The sequence below is a fragment of the Sphaeramia orbicularis genome, chromosome 2, assembly GCF_902148855.1.
Source record: "Sphaeramia orbicularis chromosome 2, fSphaOr1.1, whole genome shotgun sequence".
Lineage (NCBI taxonomy): Eukaryota > Metazoa > Chordata > Actinopteri > Kurtiformes > Apogonidae > Sphaeramia > Sphaeramia orbicularis.
Window position 1 is genome coordinate 25,754,050 of NC_043958.1, and position 25,812 is coordinate 25,779,861.

Consider the following 25,812-nt stretch of genomic DNA (forward strand, 5'->3'; position numbering starts at 1 on the left):
ACCATCATATACAGGGGTTGGACAAAATAATGGAAACACCTTCACCTCAAGATGATAATGCCCCAATCCATACAGCTAGAATTGTTAAAGAATGGCATGAGGAACATTCTAATGAAGTTGAGCATCTCGTATGGCCGGCACAGTCCCCAGACCTCAACATTATTGAGCATTTATGGTCAGTTTTAGAGATTCAAGTAAGACGTCGATTTCCACCGCCATCGTCTCTAAAAGAGTTGGAGGGTATTCTAGCTGAAGAATGGCTTAAAATTCCTTTGGAAACAATTCACAAGTTGTATGAATCAATACCTCAGAGAATTGAGGCTGTAATTGCCGCAAAAGGCGGACCTACACCATATTAAATTATATTTTGTTTGATTTTTTTAAGGTGTTTCCATTATTTTGTCCAACCCCTGTATGCCTGGGGTTCCAGTCCCTGATCAACACTAACCACCAACACAACTCTACTCAGCACCAGTTGGACACTCACAGATTATCAGCCAGGGGCAGTTTCTGATATGGGTGAAGTGGGCATTTCATTACGGGCACCATGCCATGAGCTCTTAAAAATAAATTTAAGATAAGTAAGTAGGTAAGTAAATAAATAAATAAATATATATACACATTGAGTCAATCTATTATGGTGTTCCAGGAAATTGGCAAAATGGCGCCCCCCTCTGTTGTGCAGGCACCCCTGCTTGCTGAGATGGTGCTGCTCTCACACTGAAACAGTAAGAGAAGCAGAAGGGGGAGGCGGTCAGATGGGGGCGTGGGGCAGTTCCCCCTGGGTCCCCTTACTGGAACGGTCAAGGGGGAAAGGAGGGATAGACGTAATACAACAATACTCTAATGGAATCAGTGGGCTTAAGTCAGTCATACCTCCACTTTCTTCCAAATAACCCACATTTCATTCACAATAAATACAGGCCTATAGTCCATGTATATTTTTATTTTTTTTGGTTTGTGTGAAATAACAGAAAAAATTGTAATGCACCTCCAAGGTGAATTGGTTTAGTCTTGACCCCTGGTTGTCTGTGACAGTGTTGGGGCATGGGAAATCGGTTTATTCACAATTGCCAAATAACCTGAGATGGATAAGAAAAGGCCAAAAGCACCAGGTGCCCAAGTTAGGAAAAAGATAAAAGAAGAGAAACGGGCAGTAGATAAAGGTATGCAGATGTTCTGTCCATATAACTATGCATGTCAGGAAAACAGGGCTAAGGTTAATTAGGCAGGTTTTAACTCTTGCTATGATGCTTACTATGCTCCACCACATCAATATTTCAATGCATATGTGATTTCACCGTAATAATGTGTGGTGCAACAAGACTGTTAGTGCTTTTGGGGGGGGGGGCTTGAGGGGGGTCTCGCCCATGGAGTCATTCAAGTTAGAACCGCCACTGCCATCAGCTCAGAGCAGTCGGCAAAATTTTGGGATGATTCAGCAAACAGGAGTTCACAACCACACACAGGACCAACACACTCATGTGGACACGTCAAAGAACACATTTAAGATTATTTGCATCCACTGACAAAACCACACATTTGTCTCATAGTCCAGATAAAAGTCTACAAATAGATTTACATCACATCATAATGAGCTGCCTTGGTCAGTGTGATGTATGTGTAGATGGATGGATGCTGGTGTTTCCAAGTGTGGCCTTAGTGTTCTGTCACAAAGACTGCAGCGCTCCAGGAGTTTAGGTGAGTTACTTTAACCCTTTCATGCACGAATTATGAGAACCTTAGTCAATATTTTTTTCTTGAGTGTCTTTGTGCATGAAAAAAACAAAACAATTGATTTTTTTTTTTTTTTAAATGAACATATTTTTCATGGAGTTACAAAAATGTCCACTCAGCTGGACACCATGCATTTAAGTTTTGAAGCAAAGAAACATTTCTATAAAAATCATCATCACAAAGTGATATACTGTGTGAAAACTATGAAATAAAAGCATTTTTAATGCCACTAATTGCTAAATTGCTCCTGTTTTCTCACATTTTATCACACTCTAATATTAGTTATTACTCATTTCATTCATTTCAGACCCAGGAAATGGACAGTTTTAGCTTTTTTACATTAAAAAATTTTCTTAATTGGAAACTGCATAATGCAACAGTTTTTTCAGATACATTTTTAAAACTATTTTTATTTATTGATTGATTTTTTTAATGGAATGTCCTTTGTAATGGACAGCATTTTTAAAGTAAAACTGTCAAACTTTTGTCCCCTACAGAGGACAAAATGCATTGCTGGGTCTCAGGAGGGTATGCAAAAAAAATTAATAATAATTTGTTTGTTAATTACAGTCTAATACCAATTAGCAATTGATTTCCACTAAAACATGTTACTGCAGATCAGGTTTATCAAGAACAGCAAAGTTACAGTAATTGTATGAACTGCAGTGTTTTGGATGATGCATAAGAGTCCTGATATGGAACTAAAACAACAGAACCCATGAATAAACAATAGAACAGCCGTAGAATAACTGTCCACTGGAGTGACCACTATGCATGAAAGGGTTGATGATCGTCCTCAATGACACACACACACACACACACACACACACACACACACACACACACACACACACACACACACACACACACCAACACACACTTCTGTAGGTTAGCTGTGGTTGGATGGAAAATATACACAAACTAACACCAATGTCATTAACCCTTTCTTGCATGAATTATGAGAACCTTAATCAAGATTTATTTTTTCTTAAGTGTTTTTATTCCTCTTTAGGCATGAAAAAAACCCAATATGATCAATTTTTTTTTTTATGAACCGATTTTACATGGAGTTACAAAATCATGCATTTAATTTTAGAAGCAAAGAAACATGCATCTACTCATGTACTGTGTGAAAACTGAGATAAAAACATTTTTAATGCTGCTAATTTGATGTTTTCTCACATTTCAACAATACCTGCATGGAGATTATACGCAAAAAAAAAAACAAAAAAAAAAAAAACTGTTAATTACAGTTTAATAACAATTTGCTTTTTTTTTTTTTATAATCAAACATGTTAGTGCAGATCAGGTTTATCTACAACAGCAAATTTACAGTAATGGTATGAATTACAGTGTTTGGGATGATGCATAAGCGTCCATTGTGTTAACTGATATGGAACTAAAACAACAAAATCCATAAATATACAATAGAACAGCTGTAGAATAACTGTCCACTATGCATGAAAGGGTTAATAAACTGCAGTTAACAACAAAAGAACCAAGACAGCTGCAATTTATGATGGTGTTCAACATGAAGTGCAGTACATGAAATGGACACAAGGGGGCTCACTGGACCCTGACAGTGGTCTACTACACCTGTCACAAATGGACACTGAAAACAGAATCAAAACAAGTAGCAGAATAATGGTTTATGTGCAGAGATTTAACATCTGACAAATTAACTAAATAAAACATGATTTACCTGCACTGACACTTTCACATGTTTCTTCTTTCTATGTTGTATCTTTATCAACATCTGGAGTGGACCACCTGACATTCATGAACATGTTATTGTGGTTGAGTTTATATTGTCTGCACTGTTTTACTAAAAAATACTGAAACAACACAGATACATGACAAGTGAAGTGATGAATGAAGCTGAATATAAAGTAGAAGTATAATGATAATGCACTGCTAATATTTTGAATGCAGTGCAACAAATGGCAATGGTTTCTCTGACATTTGTTTCCTCCGATCTAAGGGCTTGTTCTTCATATTTATCTGCAAAGTGTGCTCCATGTGTGCAACTGCCCAAACAAACTGAATACACAAACCTGAATCTTAAACTGATATTGATTCAAATATTCTCTATATTCTCTACTAAATACCTTTTATTTTTTATAAAACTACATCTGCATGATCAGAATTTGTCGATTCCACCCTTACTTTGTAGAAACGCTCTTGAAGAAAAAAGCAGACACGGAACAGTGCAGTGCATTATGTTTTTGTGGTACTGGAGGCTTTGTGCGTTATCACTTCAGCTCAACTGGCACCAAAAGATAAGGTCAGGTATCAGTGCCAAATATTATCAGTCATGATCTGTCATTTATTGATATAGGCAGAATTAACCCTTTAACCCCTGACGTGTCTGCGGTGAGCGTTCTGAATGTATGATTTATTTTAAATATTCATAAAAATGTAACCGTTTGCTCGATAGGAAAAAATTCCAAACGTGTTGATCAAATAGACTTTGTTCTTTCCATAGACATCTGAGTATGCTGAGTGCACCCCCCACCCCCACCCTGGCTATGTAATGGGGGGTAAAATACAGAGCAGAAATAGACAGTTTGGCTTGTTTTGTTTTTTTTACACCATTTTCCTTGTTTTTTGTTTTTACTGTTGTTTCCAGTGTTGTGGTGATTTTCCTTTATTTTTTCTACTGTGTTTTTACCAAGTTTTGGAGTTCAACCAGGTGTCAAAAAGCAGCTGGACTGATATAGGAAAAAAAAAGCCCCCCCCTCAAAAAAAAACAAATACTACTGGGCCAAAATTCAATTCAAATACTTGTTATTCAGTGCATTCCAGTTCACAGTTCATGTTCAACATCCTAAATCTCTTATTCATGAACATTCTGAGCGCTGTATTTAGTAAAAACCTGTCAAACTTCAATTCCTCTCTTTGTCTTTTTCTGTTATTCCACCCTGTTTTGACCCTAAAACACACAATAAAGTAAAACAACTGAAGACAAGGAACACAAGTCCATACTCACAGCAGCTTTTATGACACTGAAATAGAAGACAATTCACAGCAGCACGTTTACCTGGAATCATGGCTCAGGGGTTAAAAGGTTAAGTAAAATGTGATCACATCAATAAATATACCACATGTACATTATACTGTCTTTTTTATAATATTTTATTTGCAAGAAGTGAGACATACACATATTTACACAACCATCGTTTCACACAACAATAGTGGACAACACACTACACGTAACATACACAAAGATTTTTGGACATGTGACGACGTAGAAAATACACAGATCTTACACAGACAGCTACAGTTTTGACAAAGAAATGGTCAACTTGGGGGGGTGAGTGCATGTGTAGGAGTGTGTGTGTGTGTGTGTGTGTGTGTGTGTGTGTGTGTGTGTGTGTGTGTGTGTGTGAGCACTATGCCCTTGACATGTAGGCTTGCTGGTAGTTCCTAGAATCTCCAAAAGTATGACTGGACCTAAAGCCTTCAGCTATCAAGCTCCTCTATTGTGGAACCAGCTCCCTGCCTCGGTCCGTATCTTTAAAAGTGGACTTAAAACTCTCCTTTTGGATGAAGCTTACAGTTAGGGCGGCTCAGGCTTAGTTCTGCTGCTACAGGCTTAGACTGGGAGACTCATCATGATACACTGACCTCCTCTCTGCTCCTCCTCTTCTCTGACCTCCTCTCTCCTCCTCTATTCATGCCCCAGCAAATACATGTTACCGACTTGACTTCTTCCCTGGAGTCTCTGTACTTTATGTCCTCACAGGTTTTTCCTGGATCATCTCTGGACCTGCTGCTGTGGTCCTTCTCTCCTGCCTTCATCGTCATCACTCATTTATCCACATAGTTGTGATAGTGTTTATTATGTAGTTACACAGATGGTGGAGGTTTCTATTATTGGTACTAACAGTTGCAGTAGTAGTATATCCACTGTTAGTACTTGTACTTGTAGTAGTAGTATTAACAGTTATGGACATTAGTTCTAGTTATCTGCAATTATACTAACACCAGCTGTTCTACTTTTTAACAGTTCCAGTTCAGTTTGTTGTGCATCTATTTGTCTCCCCCCATCTCCCCCCTCCCCCAATCTCTCTCTCTCTCTCTTCTTTTAACTCTCTCTCTTTAACCCCAACTGGTCAAGACAGATGACCATCCTCCAGGAGTCAGGGTCTGCTCCAGGTTTCTGTCTGTTAAAAGAATGTTTTTTCTTCCACTGTCACCCACTGTTTGCTCCTGGAGGATTCTGTTACTGTCTGTGAATTGGCTTAAGAGTCTGGTTTCACCCAGCTTTAAAAGGAAAGTGTCATGAGACAACTTTTGTTATGATTTAGCGCTATATAAATGAAATTTGATTGAACATTGAAATTCAAACATTTTCGAGGATTTCAAGCACCCATACCAACCCTGCATTTTGTGCAAAATATTAAAATGTATTAAAATGAAAAATGTGACAAGAATGTCATGAACATGATAAAAATGAATAAATCCAAATAAAAAGAAGCTAAAATTAAATATTAGAAAACTAGAAAGAATTTCTGTGATTAAATCACATATCAAAGCATGAAATAGAAAATAGGAAAAGTACAATTTAAAGCTGTTCAGCCGAGTCTTCTTACTTTTGACACAAAATATTCAATCTTTTTTTTGCTGGGGGTTTCTGCTCTGGGTTGGCCCTTGGTTCATTCCTCTCAGCAGATCCCCTCTGCCTCAAACAATCAGTGGAAGTCACTTTATTCTCCTCCTTGAGCAGTATTTTGGTTGATGGTGTTCTAGTCAATGGTGTTCTGCTCCGGCAAAAACACAGCAGAGTTACACACACTTTACTACAATGTTATTTGTACAGTATTTCTGTCACTAAATAAAACTGAGCAGCTGTTACTATGGAAACAACAGCTGAAAATTCAGTATACAATCATGAAATGTGGACTGCACTACAATTTGATTTTGTAAAGTTTCACAACTGAAATATTAACCCATAAATCCAGTACAATTCTATTATAAATATATTATAAAGACTTACTCGTGAGTGTCTTTCAGTTCCTTTCCCACTTCCTCATCTTCATTCTCCTCATGGTCACTGTGAGAAAAACTGAAAGATGAAGAAAGGTCCAAGTTCAACATTTGTCAGTGATGTATCTGTGTGTGGTGTTAAACATCTGTCTCAATAAATCATCCAAGTTAACAATTATAAAAAGTGGACACTGAGTTGAAACATGAAAAGTACCATTTCATGTATTTTTTGAACAAAAATGTGATGATGAAAGCAAAAGCACAGACCAGAACCACAGACACACTGATCCAGGTCAAACCTGTGAGAAAAAGAGGAAAAAACCCTTTAACATTTATAAAGTAACAACATAACAGAAGAGTTAGTGGTCTGAGTCCATGTGGACTGAACTTACTGTCATCACTGTCACTGGGTGAACGTTCCTCATCAAAACCTGTGGAAAAAAAGCAAATCATGAAAAGAAACTAATCACCAGACTATAAGTGTGTGTCTTTGAAAACATTTCTTACCAGGAATGGTTGTAAACACCTCTGTCTCAGAACCAAAGGCCAGTCGGACTGAACATCTAACTCTAGTACTGGTTCTGTGCAGACCTGACAGTACAGCTGTAGTGTTGACCGTCACTGTACCGTTAGTGTTGGGGACTCTGACGGTACTGGTGTGTGAAAAGTTTTGTCCCTGGACACTCAGAGTGACAGTGGGAGCAGGTCGACCAGTGGCTGAACAGGACACAATGAACTCTGCAGTAGAGGACGATTTACTGACATGTAGAACAGGTTCATTCAGCTCTGCAAGGAAAACACATGAACATACATGAGTGGGTTCAAGAGCAGGAATTTCCACTGGTATCGAAGAAAAGAAAGACACATTCAATGATGCAGGAAGGTTTTTACCATAGATCTGGAGGCAGGTTTTGCAGATGATAACCCCCTGGTGTTGGATGTTAAACAGACAGTTATAACATCCTTCATCCTGCTGCTTCACATTCTTGATAATTATGGTGCTGTTCTGCAGTCCAGCATCTTTAAACTCCACCTTGTCTCTGAACTCTGGATTCACTCTTGGACTAAAGTACTTGCTATTGGTGGCCAGATTCATCTCAGGTGAAATCTTCTGCCATGTGACTTGTACAACATCTTCAGATTTCATGAGGTGACAGCTGAGGAAGGCTTCACCTCCTACCTTCACTGCAATAGTCTGAACCTCAGCATTTACACCTGAATGAGAGAAAACACAAATAAATATGTAATGTTTTGAACAAATACAGTTTGGGAATAAATTAGACCACTCTGAGAAAGTAGTGATAAGTAAAGATGTCTCATAAATGAGACACTTATGGCTCTGAAAGCAGAGCCATAAGTGTTTACTTATGCGGAAATATGAGGTATTAAAAAAAAATATCAGAGAAAAGACACATGACGTTCAAAGGCTCCGTAGTGAACATGGAAACACCGTCATCCTCCACAACATTGATTCATCTGTAAAACCCATTGAGTTGGATTAATGACATGAATAACATGAACAAAAAATAATTAAAAAACAAACAAACTTAAAAATAAATAATAATAATAATAATAATAATAATAATAATAATAATAATAATAATAATAATAATAATGTGAAAAAATAAGGGAAAAATGTATTAAAAATAGAATAAAAAAATAGAATAAGCAACAAAATTAACAAAAAAGGTAAAGTAATTAATTAAAATGCATAGAAACTAATAAGAAATTAATAAAATAATAAGTAACATTAACAAAATAAACCACAGACAGAAAAAATGAAGAAAAAGAATGAAATAGATACAGAATGTTATCCTCTACAACACTGATTCACCAGTAAAACCCATGGAGTTGGATCAGTGACAGCTGATGGACACACTGGGTTTATGTATTTTAAATAATAAAATAAACAAAAATGAATTAAAACTTCACACAACTTAAACAACATGGCAGAAAAATCAAACATAACCAAAATTAAGAAAAAAGAATAAAATAAGTAACAAGATGAACAGAAACAGCCAAAGTGATTAATAAAATTAAGAAAAATGAATAAGAAAACAAAAATAAAAAGCAACCATGACAAAATAAGCCACAGATTGAATGAAAGTGAAGAAAAAAATAATAAGCCCATGGAGTTTGAATTTTCTCAACATGTAACTGAAGAGTATGGAGGACCAAACCTGCCATATTGAAAAATATATTCAGAAATATACAAATGACTTGATAAATTAATATATGTGCCAATGCATGATCCAAAAAAAAAAAAAAAAAAAAAAATCAAAACTCATTTATTTACTTTAACATTTCATTTTCTGTACCATTTATTTATTTAATTTGTCGTTATTTATATTTCTCCTTCTTTAATTTTTATCCTTGCATTTATATCTGCATTGTTTTCTATTTACATTTTCTTTATCGCTTTCCTTATTTATTTCTGTATTTTATTTTCATCTGACATGTTATTCTTAATTGATTGTTTTTTTTTTTTAAATCATATTCATATTTATCTCCCCATTATTCCCCTTTTTGCATTTTCTTCCTCCATTTATTTCTCCAAGCCTGTTTATTTCTGCATCTGTATTTTACATTTATGTGACTCTTTTTTCTTTTTCTGTGTGCATTTATGCCTCAGTATGCAAATGAGGGAGGTGGTCTTTAACCCTTTCATGCATGAATTATCAGAACCTTAATCAAGATTTTTTTTTCCTGAGTGTTTTTATTCCTCTTTAGGCTTGAAAAAAAAACAACAATGTGATTGATTTTTTTTTTTTTTTTTTGTTAAATCAACCTGTTTTTCATGGCGTTACAAAAATGTCCACTCAGCTACACCATGAATTTTATTCTTGAAGCAAAGAAACATGTATTTAAAACCCAATATCATCAAGTGATATGAAAACAGTGAAATGAAACCATGTTTAATGCAGCTAATCTTATGTTTTCTCACATTTTAACATATTCTAATCCTAGTTATTACTCACTTCATGGAGATAATATGCAAAAAATAAATATTAACAATTGATTTCCACTCAAGAACCAATCAAGAACAGCAAAGTTACAATAATGGTATGAATTACAGTTTATGAGATGATGCATAAGTGTCCACTGTGTTGGTTGATATGGAACTAAAACAACAAAACCTATGAATATACAAGAGTAAAGCTGTAGAGTAACTGTCCACTGTAGTGACCACTATGCATGAAAGGGTTAAAGGTATGTCCTGGGGTCAGCTCTTCGCCCATTGGTCAATTTGTATTAGGGTGCTGGGCTGTGGTGCAGAACTGATCGGGCATACCAGGGTTTGTGGTCTCTGTTTCATGTAGATATAGTAACAGAGAAACTGTTTTCCTTTGTATAGTGTGTACAATTAACCCTTTCATGCATGAATTATGAGAACCTTAATCAAGATTTTTTCTTAAGTATTTTTATTCCTCTTTAGGCATGAAAAAAAAACACTGCAATTGATTTTTTTTTATTCATTTATTTTTTTAACGAACCGATTTTTCATGGAAATGCAAAAATATCCACTCATCAGGACACCATGAGTTAAATTTTTTGAAGCAAAGAAACATGCATTTACTAATATTCTGTGTGAACACTATGAAATATATATATTTTTAATCCTGCTAATCTGATGTTTTGTCACATTTTAACATACTCTAATATTAGTTATTACTCACTTTATGGAGATAATATGCAAAAAAAAAAAAAAAAATTGTTTTAAGTTAATTATAGTCTAATAACAATAACAAGGAATTGACTTACACTCAAACATGTTACTGCAGATCAGGTTTATCAAGAACAGCAAAGTTACAGCAATGGTACGTTCACTTTATTGGCTGATATGGAACTAAAACAATAAAATCCAGGAATATATAAGATAATAGCTTTGAATAGCTGTCCACTGTAGTGACCACTATGCATGAAAGGGTTAATGCTAGGATAATGACGTGCTATCAACTTAGTTATTAGCAACCAGACTGCAGGTGAACATGTTCTGGCAGTGGAACCAATTCTACACACACTCCTAACTGTGCACATGGTATAAAAACAATGCATCATATATCCAGTAGGTGGCAGTAGAATACTTTGTCACCTCTTAAAACTAAATCATGTGTAGAGAATATTACAGAGAGTTTATTAGTTTGAGACTGAGCTGGTGAACCAGTAACATGACTGATCCAGATGTAGTTATACTGGAATCAGGGGATCTGTGTGTGCAACCAGACAGGGTGGGCCAGGTTTGGACAAAAACTTAGGAGTGCTGTTCAGGTTTGAACAGTTGTGCACAGTTGTGTTCGAACCCGACAGGCATTTCAATGTTTGTGTCTGAACCTGATCAGTTAAATCCAGTTGTTCCCATATTTATGTTGATTGTCTTTAACCCTTTCATGCATAGTGGTCACTCCAGTGGACAGCTATTCTACAGCTGTTCTCTTGTATATTCATGGATTTTGTTGTTCTTTTCTTTTTTCTTTTTTCTTTTTTCTTTTTTTTTATTTTTACACATATCTTCATTAACCCTTTCATGCATACTGGTCACTACAGTGGACAGTTATTCTATATCTGTTCTCTTGTATATTCATGGATTTTGTTATTTCAGTTCCATATCAGCCAACATAGTGGACGCTTATGCATCATCCCATACACTGTAATTCAGACCATTACTGTAACTTTCCTGTTCTTGATAAACCTGATCTGCAGTAACATGTTTCAGTGTAAATCAATTGTTATTTTTTAGAAATTTTTTTAAAATTTATTTATTTTTGCATATTATCTCCATGAAAAGAGTAATAATTAGTATTAGAATATATTAAAATGTGAGAAAATGTCAGATTTTATTTCATTGTTTTAATATCAATTTCTGATATTTCGTTTTAAACACGTTTCTTTACTTCAAAAATTAAACGCATGGACGTTTTTGTAACTCCATGAAAAAAACAACTTGATCACATTGTTTGTTTGTTTTTTTTGTCATGCCTATGGAGGAATAAAAACACTCAAGAAAAAAATCTTAACATGAAAGGGTTAAAGTTTTAAGACACTACATATCTTTTCTGGCATGAATTGGTAACATTATGTAGATCTCTCCTGAGCATAAACCCCCAGAATCACAAGCCCTCCCCATAGTTTTCACACAATTTATCAGAAAATACATGTTTCTGTGCGTCAAAAATTAAACGTGTGGTGTCCAGCTGGGTGGACATGTTTGCAACTTCATGAAAAATACGCTCATAAGAATTTTTTTTTTCGTTATTATTATTATTATTTTTTTTATTTTTTTTTTTTTTTATTTTATTTTTTATTTATTTTTCAGAAGAAAATTTTCAATCGCATTGTTTTTCTCATGCCTAAAGAGGAATAAAAACACTCAGGAAAAAAATTTGATGAAGGTTCTCATAATTCGTGCATGAAAGGGTTAAATGTACTGGTTTACACATCTGTGGTATGTGAACAGTACCTTTATTAAATGACTGCAACACACCTTCACTACAGAAACCAAAACTAAAACTTGGGGTGCTATGGTTTACATTTATTTTAAAAGCCATTAACACCATGAAATATTAAGTAGGTCTATGTAAGCCCACCTGATGAGTAGTTTTAAAATCATCAAATATTCACTGCAAATTAAGATGACAGACCGAACCCCACTCCAACTGATCAGCACTCCTTTTTGTCTGAGCCCATCCTGATCCAGTCCTGGTTCAGATTGCAGGACTCTAATCCATATCATTCATCTTCAGTCATCCATGCATGGATCCCCTGATTCCAATACACAGTAACTGTATCTGGATCACTCATGTTACGTGGTCCAAGAGGTCAGTCCACATGTGAAGCGGACCGAAACCCTCTTTCAGTTTCTATATCCACATGAAACAGTAAAAAGTCCTCAGTGACTGTGGGATTTTCAGCTCAGACTGCATTGGGCCTAAACTGCTTTGGAATATCTTCAGAAAACTCCAAAAGTTCTTCTCCAATAATTCTGCTGGTTTCCAAACATGACAGCTTCATCTCCCTGTCCACTGAGACCACAAGCCCAGGTATGCATTGGTCTGATAGCATAGCCCCCAAATACAAATTAACCAAGAGAAGAGCTGACCCCAGGAAACACCTTTAAGAACCCCCCCCCCCCCCCCCCCCATTTGCCTAATGAGGCATAAATGCACACAGAAAAAGAAAAAGGAGTCACATAAATGTAAAATAGAGATGCAGAAATAAATAGGCTTGGAGAAATAAATAGAGGAAGAAAATGCAAAAAGGGGAATAGTGGGGAGGTATGTTTATGTTTATTCATTTGGCAGATGCTTTTTTCCAAAGCGACTTACAGGGGAAAACCAATTAAATCACTCAATTAATCAAATTTTATTTATATAGCGCCAGATCACAAAAAAGTTATCTCTTGACATCTTATATATATAGAGTTGGTCAAAACCAGACTCTAAGTCAATTTACAGAAACCCAACAGAATCCTCCAGGAGCAAACACTTGTGACTGGTGACAGTGGAAGGAAAAACTTCCCTTTAACAGCAGAAACCTGGAGCAGACCCAGACTCCTGGAGGATGGCCGTCTGCCTGGACCAGTTGGGGTTAAAGAGAGAGAGTAAAGAAAGAGAAAAAGAGAGTGATAGAGATAGAGACTGGGGGAGAAGGGGGGAGTAGGGGGAGACACATGGAGGCAGTTGAGGATAAGTGAGTGGTGATGATGAGGGCAGGGAAGAGGCAGGACCACCGCAGCAGGTCCAGAGATAATCCTGGAAGAATCTGTGATAATCCTGGGAAAAACCTTATTAGAATATTTAAAATGGAATGTTTGAAAGTGCTAGGACAGGAGGTGCTCTCAGAAGAGCTGGGTCTTCAGGAGCTTCTTGAAGATAGGCAGGGATGACTCTGTTCTTGTAGCACTTGGTAGGACGTTCCACCAACGTGGAACGACCCATGAAAAGAGCCTGGATTGTGTTGTACAAGGTCTGGGGACCACCAGACTACGTTCCCCAGACGAGCGGAGTGGTCGTGGGGCGACATAAGCTTTTATTAGTGCACCTAAGTAGGTAGGAGCAGACCCACTGAGAATTTTGTAGGCTAGGATTAAAGATTTGAATTTGATGCGGGCAGCTATGGGTAGCCAGTGTAACTCAATGAGTAAGGGGGTGACATGTGCCCTTTTAGGCTGATTGAAGACCAGACGCGCTGCTGCATTCTGGACCATCTGTAGTGGTCTGACAACACAAGCTGGGAGGCCCGTTAGAAGAGCATTGCAGTAGTCAAGACGGGAGATAACCATAGTCTGCACCAGGAGCTGGGTGGCCTGTTGGGTTAGGTATGGCCTGATCTTTCTTAGGTTGAACAGAGTGAAACGGCATGATCGGGTGACAGAGGCAACATGATCTGTGAAGGTCAACTGATTATCAATCATGACTCCCAGGTTACGTACTACACTGGTAGGAGCCAGAGGTATGGAGTCAATAGTGATGGAGATGTCCTGCTGTATGGTTGGCTTAGCTGGGAAGACCAGCAGTTCAGTTTTGGACAGGTTCAGCTGAAGGTGATGGGCTTTCATCCATGCAGATATGTCATGCAGGTATGTATGACGAATAAAAAAAAAAAGGTCAACAAGAAAAGCACTCGGAGAGCGTACACCTCTGCCAAGGCAGATAAGTGTCCCCCCCGATCACCACCAGAATTTAATCATTTGTTTCTTGTTTTCTTTTGTTTCTTGTTGGCACATTAATTAATTTTCCAAGCCATTTTTATATATCTGTGTATATTTTTCCATATAGCAGGTTCGGTTCTCCATAGAAGAGAAATTTAAGTTGCAAAACAATCTAGAAACAATTTTCCAAGAACAGAATGTCAAAATGTAGGCTAATGCTGAAGAATTGTTCTGTTGAATAATAAATACAATTCATACTGAATCATTTTTTCAGTCATTATTTCCAAATCTGTAAAATAAAACACATGAACATATTTTGTAGTCTGTGCCCCAAAATGACAGTCCTGCGTTTACCTAATACATCGAAAAATTAAGCAAGTTTAAGAGAGACCAAATGTACATTTAAAAGCAAAACACCTTAAAGTTGTCCTGATTTCATCTCATCCTAACGACACCAAACACAGACTTCAAAACGATCCATTTACTATTAAATAGAGTGAAATGCACTTGTTTCTCACCTTTAGTAAAGGCTCCAAACCACAGGAGACACACAAATCTGTGATGACACATGTTTTCAGGGCTTTAGTCACACATTTAGTTTCAGTTCTAAGTCTGGTTCACATTTATATCAGTCAAACATTTGGATTTACTGCTAAGACGGCCAGGTGGTCAGAACCAAATAGGGTTTAACGTGGGTTACTAATATGGAAATGATTGTCAAAAGTTATGTCAAGAATAAACATAAATATTCAGAATAAATCACATTTAAATGGAGAATGTTCTATTAAGTGTGATATGTATGTGTTGTTTTGATCTTAAAACTTTTACATTTACATCATGTCATGTGTAAGTTCCACCTGTTGCACCACGTAATGGAACAGTCCAGGTAGTACTTTCACCTTGGATCCTACGTTTTACAACTCATGTGATATATATGTAATAATATAATAATATGTCAGTCATGTCTGTCATTTATTAATAAGGGTATAACTAAGTAAAATGTGATCACATCAATAAATATACCAAATGCACAATATACTGTCTTTTTTTCGGATTTTATTTGCAAAAAGTGACATATTCACATATTTACACAACCATCATTTCACACAATAATGGACAACACATTACATGTAAAATATACAAAGATTATTGGACATATGACAACGTAGAAAATACACAGATCTTACAAAGACAGCATTTTTGACAAAGACATGGTCAACTTGGGGGGTGGGGGGGTACATGTGTAGGAGTGTGTGTGTGACAGATGTGTGCATGTTTAATTAAATGAGATGGTGGATGTGGTCTGAAGATATGACAGTTAGAGTGGAGTTCTAGGTCGTATGGTTTGGGTGTAGGTGGGGCTTACTGGAGAAGGGCGAGGGGAGGAGGAGGGCTTAGAATTGAAGGATAAGATGGACATGCCAGTTTATTTCTCTGCCTGCTCTGGCCCCTGACTCAGCTGTGGTGCCATCCAACCTAGGGGGGGGCCAAGGCATCCGAAGGTGGGCATATGTGGACCCATAGCCCCCCTCCGCCCTTCCACCACCTCAGATGTCGGACAGCAGGAGCACATTCTACTGTCTTAATAACTTTATTTTTATCGTAAAACAATAAAAAACATAACGTGCTGCACACTTTTAATACCCCTCGGCCAAATATAGTGTAAGATTCTGTTGTAAGTTAACTGCCCTATAGAGGGTATGCACATACGTCAATTCTTCCCCGGGCCACGCCCCTCTAAGTCAGACTGAGTGGCAAAAACCAACCTGCTCAACATGACGGAGTATAGCAGTAAACACAGCCAGACCGGGAAAATGTGAAATAAGAAATTAAATGAAGGACAATTGGACTGGACATGGATCCGTACGGGCTACCAAAGAACAAGTGGTCCATGAACACTGACATGTGGACACAAATGGAGTTTCTGGACATCCAGGGTGTAGGGGATCATCACTATTTTTACCTGAAACAAATATACATGGTTTCATCAATACTAACAACCAGGGTCCAAAACCAGGGCCCAGAACCAGCTGATCCAAAGTGCATTTGCAGTAGACCGTGGACTGACCCCAGTGAATATATGCAGGATCTACTGGGACTGAGGAGATTTACTGAGTCTAGTTCAGATCAAGTACTTTATACAACACACATACTACTGCTGTGGATGAGCAGGGTATGACTTTATTCTGGTAAATTATATTTTTCCCACCTGTTCGTAAATTGCATTATTCTTGTAATATTATGGCTTTATTGTCGGAATATGACGACTTTAATCTCATAAACAAATGACATTTTTTTAAATTATGAGTTTTTTTTACAACTACGACTTTATTCTCATAACATTGTGATTCTTTTTGTATTCGACTTTATTCTCATAAAATTACGGGTTTTATTTCGATATTTTATGACTTCATACTTGTAGTGACAAACGTTTTTATTTTCTCATGTGGCTCTAATACACTGTCGTAGCTTTATTCTCCAGTTTCCCTGTATTTGAAAAACGAGGTTAGCCTCAGTTTAAGCTAGTTTACTAATCATGTAGGAGCACAAGGTTCAGAATCACAAAATGAAGACAAAAACCATGAAAGATCTGATCATGAAACCAAGAGCTGCGCTAAGAAGTAACGTTAGCCAAAACAATATGTCATTTAAGGTCTGATTATACCCAAAAATACAGCATAAATTAATGTTAGCTGACACCAAACAGGATCCACAGATCTAGGTTTGGTTTCCTGGATTTGTGGATCCATCTACTTCTCTTTTCTTTGTCTTTCGGTGTCTGTAAAACAATAGCTCCGACTGCTTTTCAAACCGGTTCATACAACCAATCGCACAACAGTTCTCCTCCATTTTTTTATTAAATATTGTTCTTAACTTTAGACGGTATCGAAGCCAACGCTGCTACTCATCTTCCTCTTTCTGCCACTCAGTGGGCGGAACTGAGGTGACTGCCGCTAGCGGTGACGTCACGTGCATACCCTCTATAATTTAGATAAGACTGTCTTTGTGAAAAACTCATTACATACATATTTATATTTCAAAGTACTAAGATATTATAACAGCACAAGGCGTAAGGCCATTTGACCTTGAAAAAGAGGTCAAGATCACCTATTTTTAATAGGCTTCTGCTCCATGCCATGACAGATGACCATCCTCCAGGAGTCAGGGTCTGCTCCAGGTTTCTGTCTGTTAAAAGAATGTTTTTTCTTCCACTGTCACCCACTGTTTGCTCCTGGAGGATTCTGTTAGTGTCTGTGAATTGGCTTAAGAGTCTGGTTTCAACCAGCTCTAAAAGGAAAGTGTCATGAGACAACTTTTGTTATGATTTAGCGCAATATAAATAAAATTTGATTGAGCATTGAATTTCAAACATTTTCATGGATTTCAAGCACCCATACCAACCCTGCATTTTGTGCAAAATATTAAAAGGTATTAAAATAAAAAAATGTGACAAGAATGTCATGAATGTGATAAAAAATGAATAAATCCAAGTAAAAAGAAGCTAAAATTAAATATTAGATAACTAGAAAGTATTTCTGTGATTAAATCACATATCAAAGCATGAAATAGGAAATAGGAAAAGTACAATTTAAAGGTGTTCAGCCGAGTCTTCTTACTTTTGACACTACAGATTCAATCTTCTGTTTGCTGGGGTTTTCAGCTCTGGGTTGGCCCTTGGTTGATTCTTCTCAGCAGATCCCCTCTTCCTCAAAGAATCAGTGGAAGTCACTTCATTCTCCTCACTGAGCAGTATTTTGGTTGATGGTGTTCTGGCCACTGGTGTTCTGGTCAGTGGTGTTCTGGCCAGTGGTGTTCTGCTCCGGCAAAAACACAGTAGAGTTACACACACTTTACTACAATGTTATTTGTACAGTATTTCTGTTGCTAAATAAAACTGAGCAGCTGTTACTACGGAAACAACTGCTGAATATTCAGTATAAAATCATGAAATGTGGACTGCACTAGAATTTGATTTTGTAAAGTTTCACAACTGAAATATTAACCCATAAATCCAGTACAATTCTATTATAAACATATTATAAAGACTTACTCATGAGTGTCTTTCAGTTCCTTTCCCGCTTCCTCATCTTCATTCTCCTCATGGTCACTGTGAGAAAGACTGAAAGATGAAGAAAGGTCCAAGTTCAACATTTGTCAGTGATGTATCTGTGTGTGGTGTAAAACATCTGTCTCAGTGAATCATCCAAGTCAACAATTATAAAAAGTGGACACTGAGTTGAAACATGAAAAGTACCATTTCATATGTATTTTGAACAAAGATGTGACGATAACAATGACAGCAGCAGCAGCACAGACCAGAACCACAGACACAATGATCCAAGTCAAACCTGTGAGAAAAAGAGGAAAAAACCCTTTAACATTTATAAAGTAACAACATAACAGAAGAGTTAGTGGTCTGAGTCCATGTGGACTGAACTTACTGTCATCACTGTCACTGGGTGAACGTTCCTCATCAAAACCTGTGGAAAAAAAACAAACCATGAAAAGAAACTAATCACCAGACTATAAGTGTGTGTCTTTGAAAACATTTCTTACCAGGAATGGTTGTAAACACCTCTGTCTCAGAACCAAAGGCCAGTCGGACTGAACATCTAACTCTAGTACTGGTTCTGTGCAGACCTGACAGTACAGCTGTAGTGTTGACCGTCACTGTACCGTCAGTGTTGGGGACTCTGACGGTACTGGTGTGTGAAAAGTTTTGTCCCTGGACACTCAGAGTGACAGTGGGAGCAGGTCGACCAGTGGCTGAACAGGACACAATGAACTCTGCAGTAGAGGACGATTTACTGACATGTAGAACAGGTTCATTCAGCTCTGCAAGGAAAACACATGAACATACATGAGTGGGTTCAAGAGCAGGAATTTCCACTGATATCGAAGAAAAGAAACACACATTCAATGATGCAGGAAGGTTTTTACCATAGATCTGGAGGCAAGTTTTGCAGGTGATAGCCCCCTGGTGTTGGATGTTAAACAGACAGTTATAACATCCTTCATCCTGCTGGTTCACATTCCTGATAATTAAGGTGCTGTTCTGCAGTCCAGCATCTTTAAACTCCACCTTGTCTCTGAACGCTGGATTCACTCTTGGGTTAAAGTACTTGCTATTGGTGGCCAGATTCCTCTCCGGTGAAATCTTCTGCCATGTGACTTGCACAACATCTTCAGATTTCATGAGGTGACAGTTGAGGAAGGCTTCACCTCCTGCCTTCACTGCAATAGTCTGAACCTCGGCATTTACACCTGAATGAAGGAAAACACAAATAAATTTGTAATGTTTTGAACAAATACAGTTTGGGAATAAATTAAATGACTCTCACAAAGTAGTGATAAGTAAAGACATCTCATAAATGAGCCATAAATGTTTACTTATGTGGAAATATGAGTTACAAAAAAAAATCACTGAAAAGACATATGTTTGCTTTTACAAGTTTTGCCCATAAAGACCCAAACATCCACCAGTGACCAAAACCATCTACTGATCTAAACTGTTTAATACCTGTTGATCCACGAATCCTATTAATGCATGTAAATAATTGGTGTAAAATGCAGTTGGTCATTTTTTCATGGTCATCAGATATGACCCATTTGGATGTTCAAAGGCTCCGTAGTGAACATGGAAAAACCGTCATCTTCTACAATATTGACTCACCAGAAAAACCTATGGAAGTTGGATCAGTGACAGTGGATAAAATGAACAAAAACTAATAATAAAAAACCCCTCTAAAATAATAAATAATGTGAAAAAAATAAGCAAAAAATGTATTAAAATAAAGTAAAACAAAACAAAAAAAGCAACAAAATGAACAAGAGGCAAAGTAATTGATAAAATGAATAAAAACTAATAAGAAATTAATAAAATAATAAGTATCATGAACAAAGTAAACCACAGACTGAAAAAAATTGAAGAAAAAGAATAAAATAGGTGACAAAATGTCATCCTCTACGACACTGATTCACCAGTAAAACCCATGGAGTTGGATCAATGACAGTTGGTGGTTTATGTATATTAAAAAATAAAATCAACAAAAATGAATCCAAACTTTACAAAACCTAAATAACATGACAGATTAAGGAAAAATAACCAAAATTAAATAAAACAGAAAAAATAAGTACCAAGATGAACAAAAACAGCCAAAGTGATCAATAAAATGAAGAAAAATGTTTAAGAAAACAACAATAAAAAGCAACAAGAACAAAATTTGCCACAAAATGAATGAAATTGAAGGAAAAAAAAAAAAAAAAAAAACACGGAGTGACAGTGGGTGGACACACAGGGTTTATGTTCAGTTAATGATAGATTGTACTAAAAAAAAGTCAGTTTTTCCTCAGTTTTCTCTGTTTGAGCTTAAATGAACATCCACATGATCAGTAAATTAAAAATAGGAAAGTACAGGATTTATACTGAAAACACTTAAAATAAAGAGGAAAATATTACAGTAAATGGTGATAAATCACTTTTAAAAAAATTCACGTAGGAACTGGAACAAAAGTACCACTGGGTCTTTGTGAGTTAATGAAAAAATAAGTCAATTTAAATTAAAAGCAACATAAATTCTATGTTCTCAATACGTAACTGAAGAGAAATTTAAGATGCAAAACAATCCAGAAACAATTTTCCAAGAACAGAACGTCAAAACATTGCTGAAAGCAGAATAATTGTTATATTGAATAATTAAAATTCATATTGGATTATTATTTCAGTCATTATTTCCAAATCTGTCAAATAAAACAGATGAACATATTTTGTAATCTGTTCCCCAAAATGACAGTTTTGCCTTTATCTACTACACAGAAAAATAAAGCAAGTTTAATAGAGACCAAATATACATTCATAGTGAGGATAAAGCAGGTTCAGATAATCAAAGAATGAACGTTACATTTAAAAGCAAAACATCTTAAAGTAATCCTGATTTCATCTCATCCTAACGACATCAAACACAGATTTCAAAACTATCCATTTACTATTAAATAGAGTGAAAAGCATTTGTTTCTTACCTTTAGTAAAGGCTCCAAACCACAGAAGGAGAAACACAAACCTGTGATGAGACATGTTTTCAACAGCTTTAGTTACAGTTACATTTGAATCTGCCGCTAAGATGCATCCAGGTGGTCAGAACCAAATAGGATTTAACCATAGGTTACTAATATGGAAATAATTATGTCAAACGTTATGTTATGAATAAATATAAATATTCAGTATAATAACTGCATTTAAATGGAGAATGTTCTAATAAGTACGATGTGTATATGTGTTGTTTTGGTCTTAAAATCTTTATATTTACATCATGTCATGCGTAAGTTTCCCCTGTTTCACCGTCTAATGGAACAGTCCAACTGGACAGGTTACGGTAGTACTTTCACTTTGGATCCTACGTTTTATGACTCTTGTGACGTCATAGATAATTTTGCCGCTTTTTATCTTTATTGCAGAGGTCACTACCAGACCGCGGCTCGGGTCCGAACCCAGAAGCTATCCCATATGGAACCCGGACCTACAGGCGGTGGTGAGACACTTCTATTTGAACAGGTGACAGTCTTACGGTTTCGTCAGTAGTGGTGGTTTAGTGGATGAGGAAACGCACAGACCAATTGGATGACTGGAAAGAATCCCATGTGATACGTGACAGCCAATCAGGTCTGTGCATTCAAGTTCTACACTAAAGTTTAAAAAAAGACGAGTGAGACAGGGAGAGGAAAGTAAGGGGAAATGACGATCTGCAAAAAAGAGGAGTGGACAGAGAAAATACACCCTTAAATCCTGAATGGACAGACATTTGTGTTCATACTTCCACTGGGAATATTAAACCAGTGTGTCTCATAAGTGCAGCACCCACAGCACTTATTAATATATTAATAGTGGTGATATGAAGCAATGAATGAAGTTAACCCAGGGGCTGTTCTAGGATCAGAGGTTTAGCAAATACATGTTACCAACTTGACAGGTTTTTCCTGGATCATCTCTGGACCTGCTGCTGTGGTCCTTCTCTCCTGCCTTCATCATCATCACTCATTTATCCATATAGTTGTGACAGTTAATTATATTTTTCCATAGATGGTGGAGGTTTCTATTATTGGTACTAACAGTTGCAGTAGTAGTATATCCACTGTGAGTACTTGTACTTGCAGTAGTAGTATTAACAGTTATGGACATTAGTTCTAGTTATCTGTAATTATACTAACACCAGCTGTTCTACTTTTTAACAGTTCCAGTTCAGTTTGCTGTGCATCTACGTGTCTCCCCCCTCCTCCAGTCTCTCTCTCTCTCTCTCTCTTCCTTTAACCCTCTCTCTTTAACCCCAACTGGTCAAGACAGATGACCATCCTCCAGGAGTCAGGGTCTGCTCCAGGTTTCTGTCTGTTAAAAGGTTGTTTTTCCTCTACACTAACACCAACTGTTTGCTCCTGGAGGATTCTGTTAGTGTCTGTGAATTGGCTTAACAGTCTGGTTTTGACCAGCTGTAAAAGGAAAGGAAAGGTGTCGTGAGACAACTTTTGTTATGATTTGGTGCTATATAAATATATTTCATTGAACATTGAAATTCAAACATTTTCAAGGATTTCAAGAACCCATACCAACCCTGCATGTTGTGCAAAATATTAAAATGGATTAAAATGAAAAAGATGAATAGAATGTCATGAATATGATAAAAATGAATAATTCCAAATAAAAAGAAGCTAAAATTAAATGTTAGAAAACCAGAAAGTATTTCAAGTAAAAGTAGTTCATAGTTTTTGTGCTAATAGTATATGAAGTACTAATACCAAATATACTAGATTCATGAGGTGCTTATTGGAAAAAAATATTTTATTCAGCATTGAATTCAGTCTTTCATACTGTTTCAGACGATAACACTTCAGTAGCCTGGAGGGGATTTAGGAGTATGATTACTCCAAAAGTACACAGTACTAGAAGCACTCGGAGAGCGCAGACCTCCGCCAAGGCTGATCAGTGGCCCCCCCCCGTGGGCCCCCCCACGCCAAGGAGGTTATGTTTTTGCCAGGGTTTGTTTGTCTGTCTGTTTGTTTGTCTGTCCGTTAGTGTGCAACATAACTCAAAAAGTTATGGACAGATTTTGATGAAATTTTCTGGTCTGCGCCCCCCCGTGGGCCCCCCCACCCCCGATCACCACCAAAATTTAGTCATTTCTTCCTTATCCCATTTCCAACAAACCCTGAAAATTTCATCAAAATCTGTCCATAACTTTTTGAGTTATGTTGCACACTAACGGACAGACAAACAAACAAACAGACAAACAAACAAACAGACAAACAAACAAACCCTGGCAAAAACATAACCTCCTTGGCGGAGGTAAAAATTAGTTCATAGTGTTTGTTGTGCTAATTGTATATGAAGTACTAATACCAAAAATACCAGATTCGTGAAATACTTATGGAGGAAAACGATTTCATTTCCTGTTAAAAATAGCCTTAAAACCATTTTATCCAACTTACTTTAATGTAATTCTCAGATAAATAGTGCACATGAAAAACACTAGGGCAGGAGTATTCTATTAAAAATCACTGAGGTCCAGTTATTAAAATTTCCTGCAAGTAAAATGCCCAAACCGAAGTCCAACTTGTGTCTTTGTGCCTTCCCCTATGTCCAGATTTTCATAGGGTTTCAATATTTATTGTCAATTTTCAGTGCAGGGATTGTTTAACAGAGTGCACAGCTAGATCTTTTACCACAAGTAAAAGTAGTCCCAGGCAAATACACTGAAGGCCTTTATTTCAGATTAAAGAAAACACAAACCTCAGTACAAAATATATAAAAAAGTGTAAACACAGGTGAATAAGCTCTTTGCCTCAAAACAGGCTAATAATAGATAGGTAAAGTCTTCTACTGACTTCCACGTTTGTTGAATAGCGACAGAATTCCTTCCACACCTCCACCTGTTGTTTCGGCCCTGTAACACCCACTCATGCACGGGCCGTGGTACGTGCTTGTGAATACAACATCTGCAGGAAAGGTGTGAACGTATCCAAATACTGTACAGACTTGGGTATGCAGTGTGAAATCACCTTAAAAAAACAACAGTTTTCCGCATCAACTTTCCTTGTTTTGGAGTGAGACATGCTGTCATCACAGTTTCTTCCTCTCTGCTCTGGGGCCTGTTTCACAAAACTAGGATAAGGGATTAAACCAGGATATGTTGGCTATCCTGGCTCAACTTATCCATGATCCGGTTTCACAAAAGCAGAATAGGGGAAAGCAGGATATGTTTTGATATAAGTTACCATGAAGATTTAGTCTGTGGAGCTAGCCTGGTCCAGACCAGGCTAAGTTCCAGGATTTATTTTATCTCATCCCTCATCTCAGTCAACAGTCACTACGAATGGAAACCAAAAGTTATTCTACTGCCCATTAAACAATGGAATCACAGTAACTAGACCCACTGTCAGTATAGAAACATTTGTGATTATTAATTTCAATAATTTTACATAAATGATGATTTTAGATGATTTTGCCATCATTAAATCAGTTCAGTTCAATTGTGTTTTTTCAGACATTTCAAACATTAGACATTTATGCAGATACAATTTTTAAAAACTAAAGAGTCTGTAAAGGAATAGGTTGAAGCCTAAGATCATTCTGCTGACCCCCCCATTCATATCACCAAACACAATTAAATAAAATAGATACCAATGCCTTTAGCTTAGTAACAATAGAAACAACAAAAAACTAAACAATTCAATAGTTTGAGTGGAAAAATGAACATTCACATTCTTCATATATTTTCATGACATTTAAACATAGTTTTAAACATAAATAGTGTTGTACAGTCTTTGAACTCAGGATATAACTTGTTCCAAACATTTTCTCCAACACACAGACTAAATGTGTTCATATTTGTTCTAACAGAAGGTTTATTGAACACATGACTTCCTCTGAAATTAGAAATAATTTCCCATATTTTAATCAAGCTCTGAATATGAACAGGCAACTGATTTTTAAAAATTTCAACATGAATTGTTTTGTTTTAAAGTGGACTAAGTTACAGAACTTTAAAACTTTTAATTTGATCATAAACTGATGTGTGTTCCCTATTGGACACTTGATTGATCAGTGGTATTGGCCTTTTCCGAATAATGTTGATTGGATTTGTATTAGTTCTGTCAGTATTCACCCACACCTCCATGCACTACAACATCTTCACTTCTTTTGTATAGTTATTCCAAGGAATTTGATTACATTGACCCTTTCAGTCTGTGTATTATTTATACTTAGATAACTGACAGTTTCCGGTAGACTATATATGTCATATAAATATAAACACACAAAGAGTAACATGATGTTCGTTTATTGAATAAGGATCAATCAAAGCAAGTAAAACCATCCGCTCTTTTAAAACTGAAGTCACACAGTGACTGTACAAGATAGAAAGAACAGAACCAAAGCATGATAGAACAGA

At 36.6% G+C, this 25,812-nt stretch overlaps 2 protein-coding genes across 4 annotated transcripts; both read right to left on the reverse strand.

Moving 5' to 3' along the window:
* Positions 1 to 754: 754 nt before the first annotated feature.
* Positions 755 to 14,928, reverse strand: LOC115431631 (OX-2 membrane glycoprotein-like). The gene is made up of 7 exons (XM_030152179.1): positions 14,893 to 14,928; positions 7,618 to 7,941; positions 7,234 to 7,512; positions 7,119 to 7,157; positions 6,941 to 7,025; positions 6,737 to 6,805; positions 755 to 794 (listed from the first exon to the last, which is right to left on the reverse strand). Exons 2-7 carry the CDS (start codon positions 7,871 to 7,873, stop codon positions 755 to 757), a joined length of 768 nt encoding a protein of 255 aa, XP_030008039.1. The 5' UTR covers positions 7,874 to 7,941; positions 14,893 to 14,928.
* Positions 14,929 to 16,294: 1,366 nt separating this feature from the next.
* On the reverse strand, positions 16,295 to 21,549 carry LOC115435114 (OX-2 membrane glycoprotein-like). Of its 3 annotated transcripts, XM_030157324.1 has the most exons (8): positions 21,395 to 21,549; positions 19,316 to 19,639; positions 18,932 to 19,210; positions 18,817 to 18,855; positions 18,630 to 18,723; positions 18,426 to 18,494; positions 17,992 to 18,189; positions 16,295 to 16,337 (listed from the first exon to the last, which is right to left on the reverse strand). In XM_030157324.1, the coding sequence occupies exons 1-7, from the start codon at positions 21,447 to 21,449 to the stop codon at positions 18,000 to 18,002; spliced, it is 1,050 nt and encodes a 349-aa protein (XP_030013184.1). In that variant the 5' UTR covers positions 21,450 to 21,549; the 3' UTR covers positions 16,295 to 16,337; positions 17,992 to 17,999. The 3 variants fall into 3 exon arrangements, with proteins under 3 accessions (XP_030013184.1, XP_030013192.1, XP_030013175.1); XM_030157332.1 differs by lacking the exon at positions 16,295 to 16,337 and having other exon boundaries at positions 17,613 to 18,174; XM_030157315.1 differs by lacking the exon at positions 16,295 to 16,337 and having other exon boundaries at positions 17,613 to 18,189.
* Between the last annotated feature and the right edge of the window lie 4,263 nt (positions 21,550 to 25,812).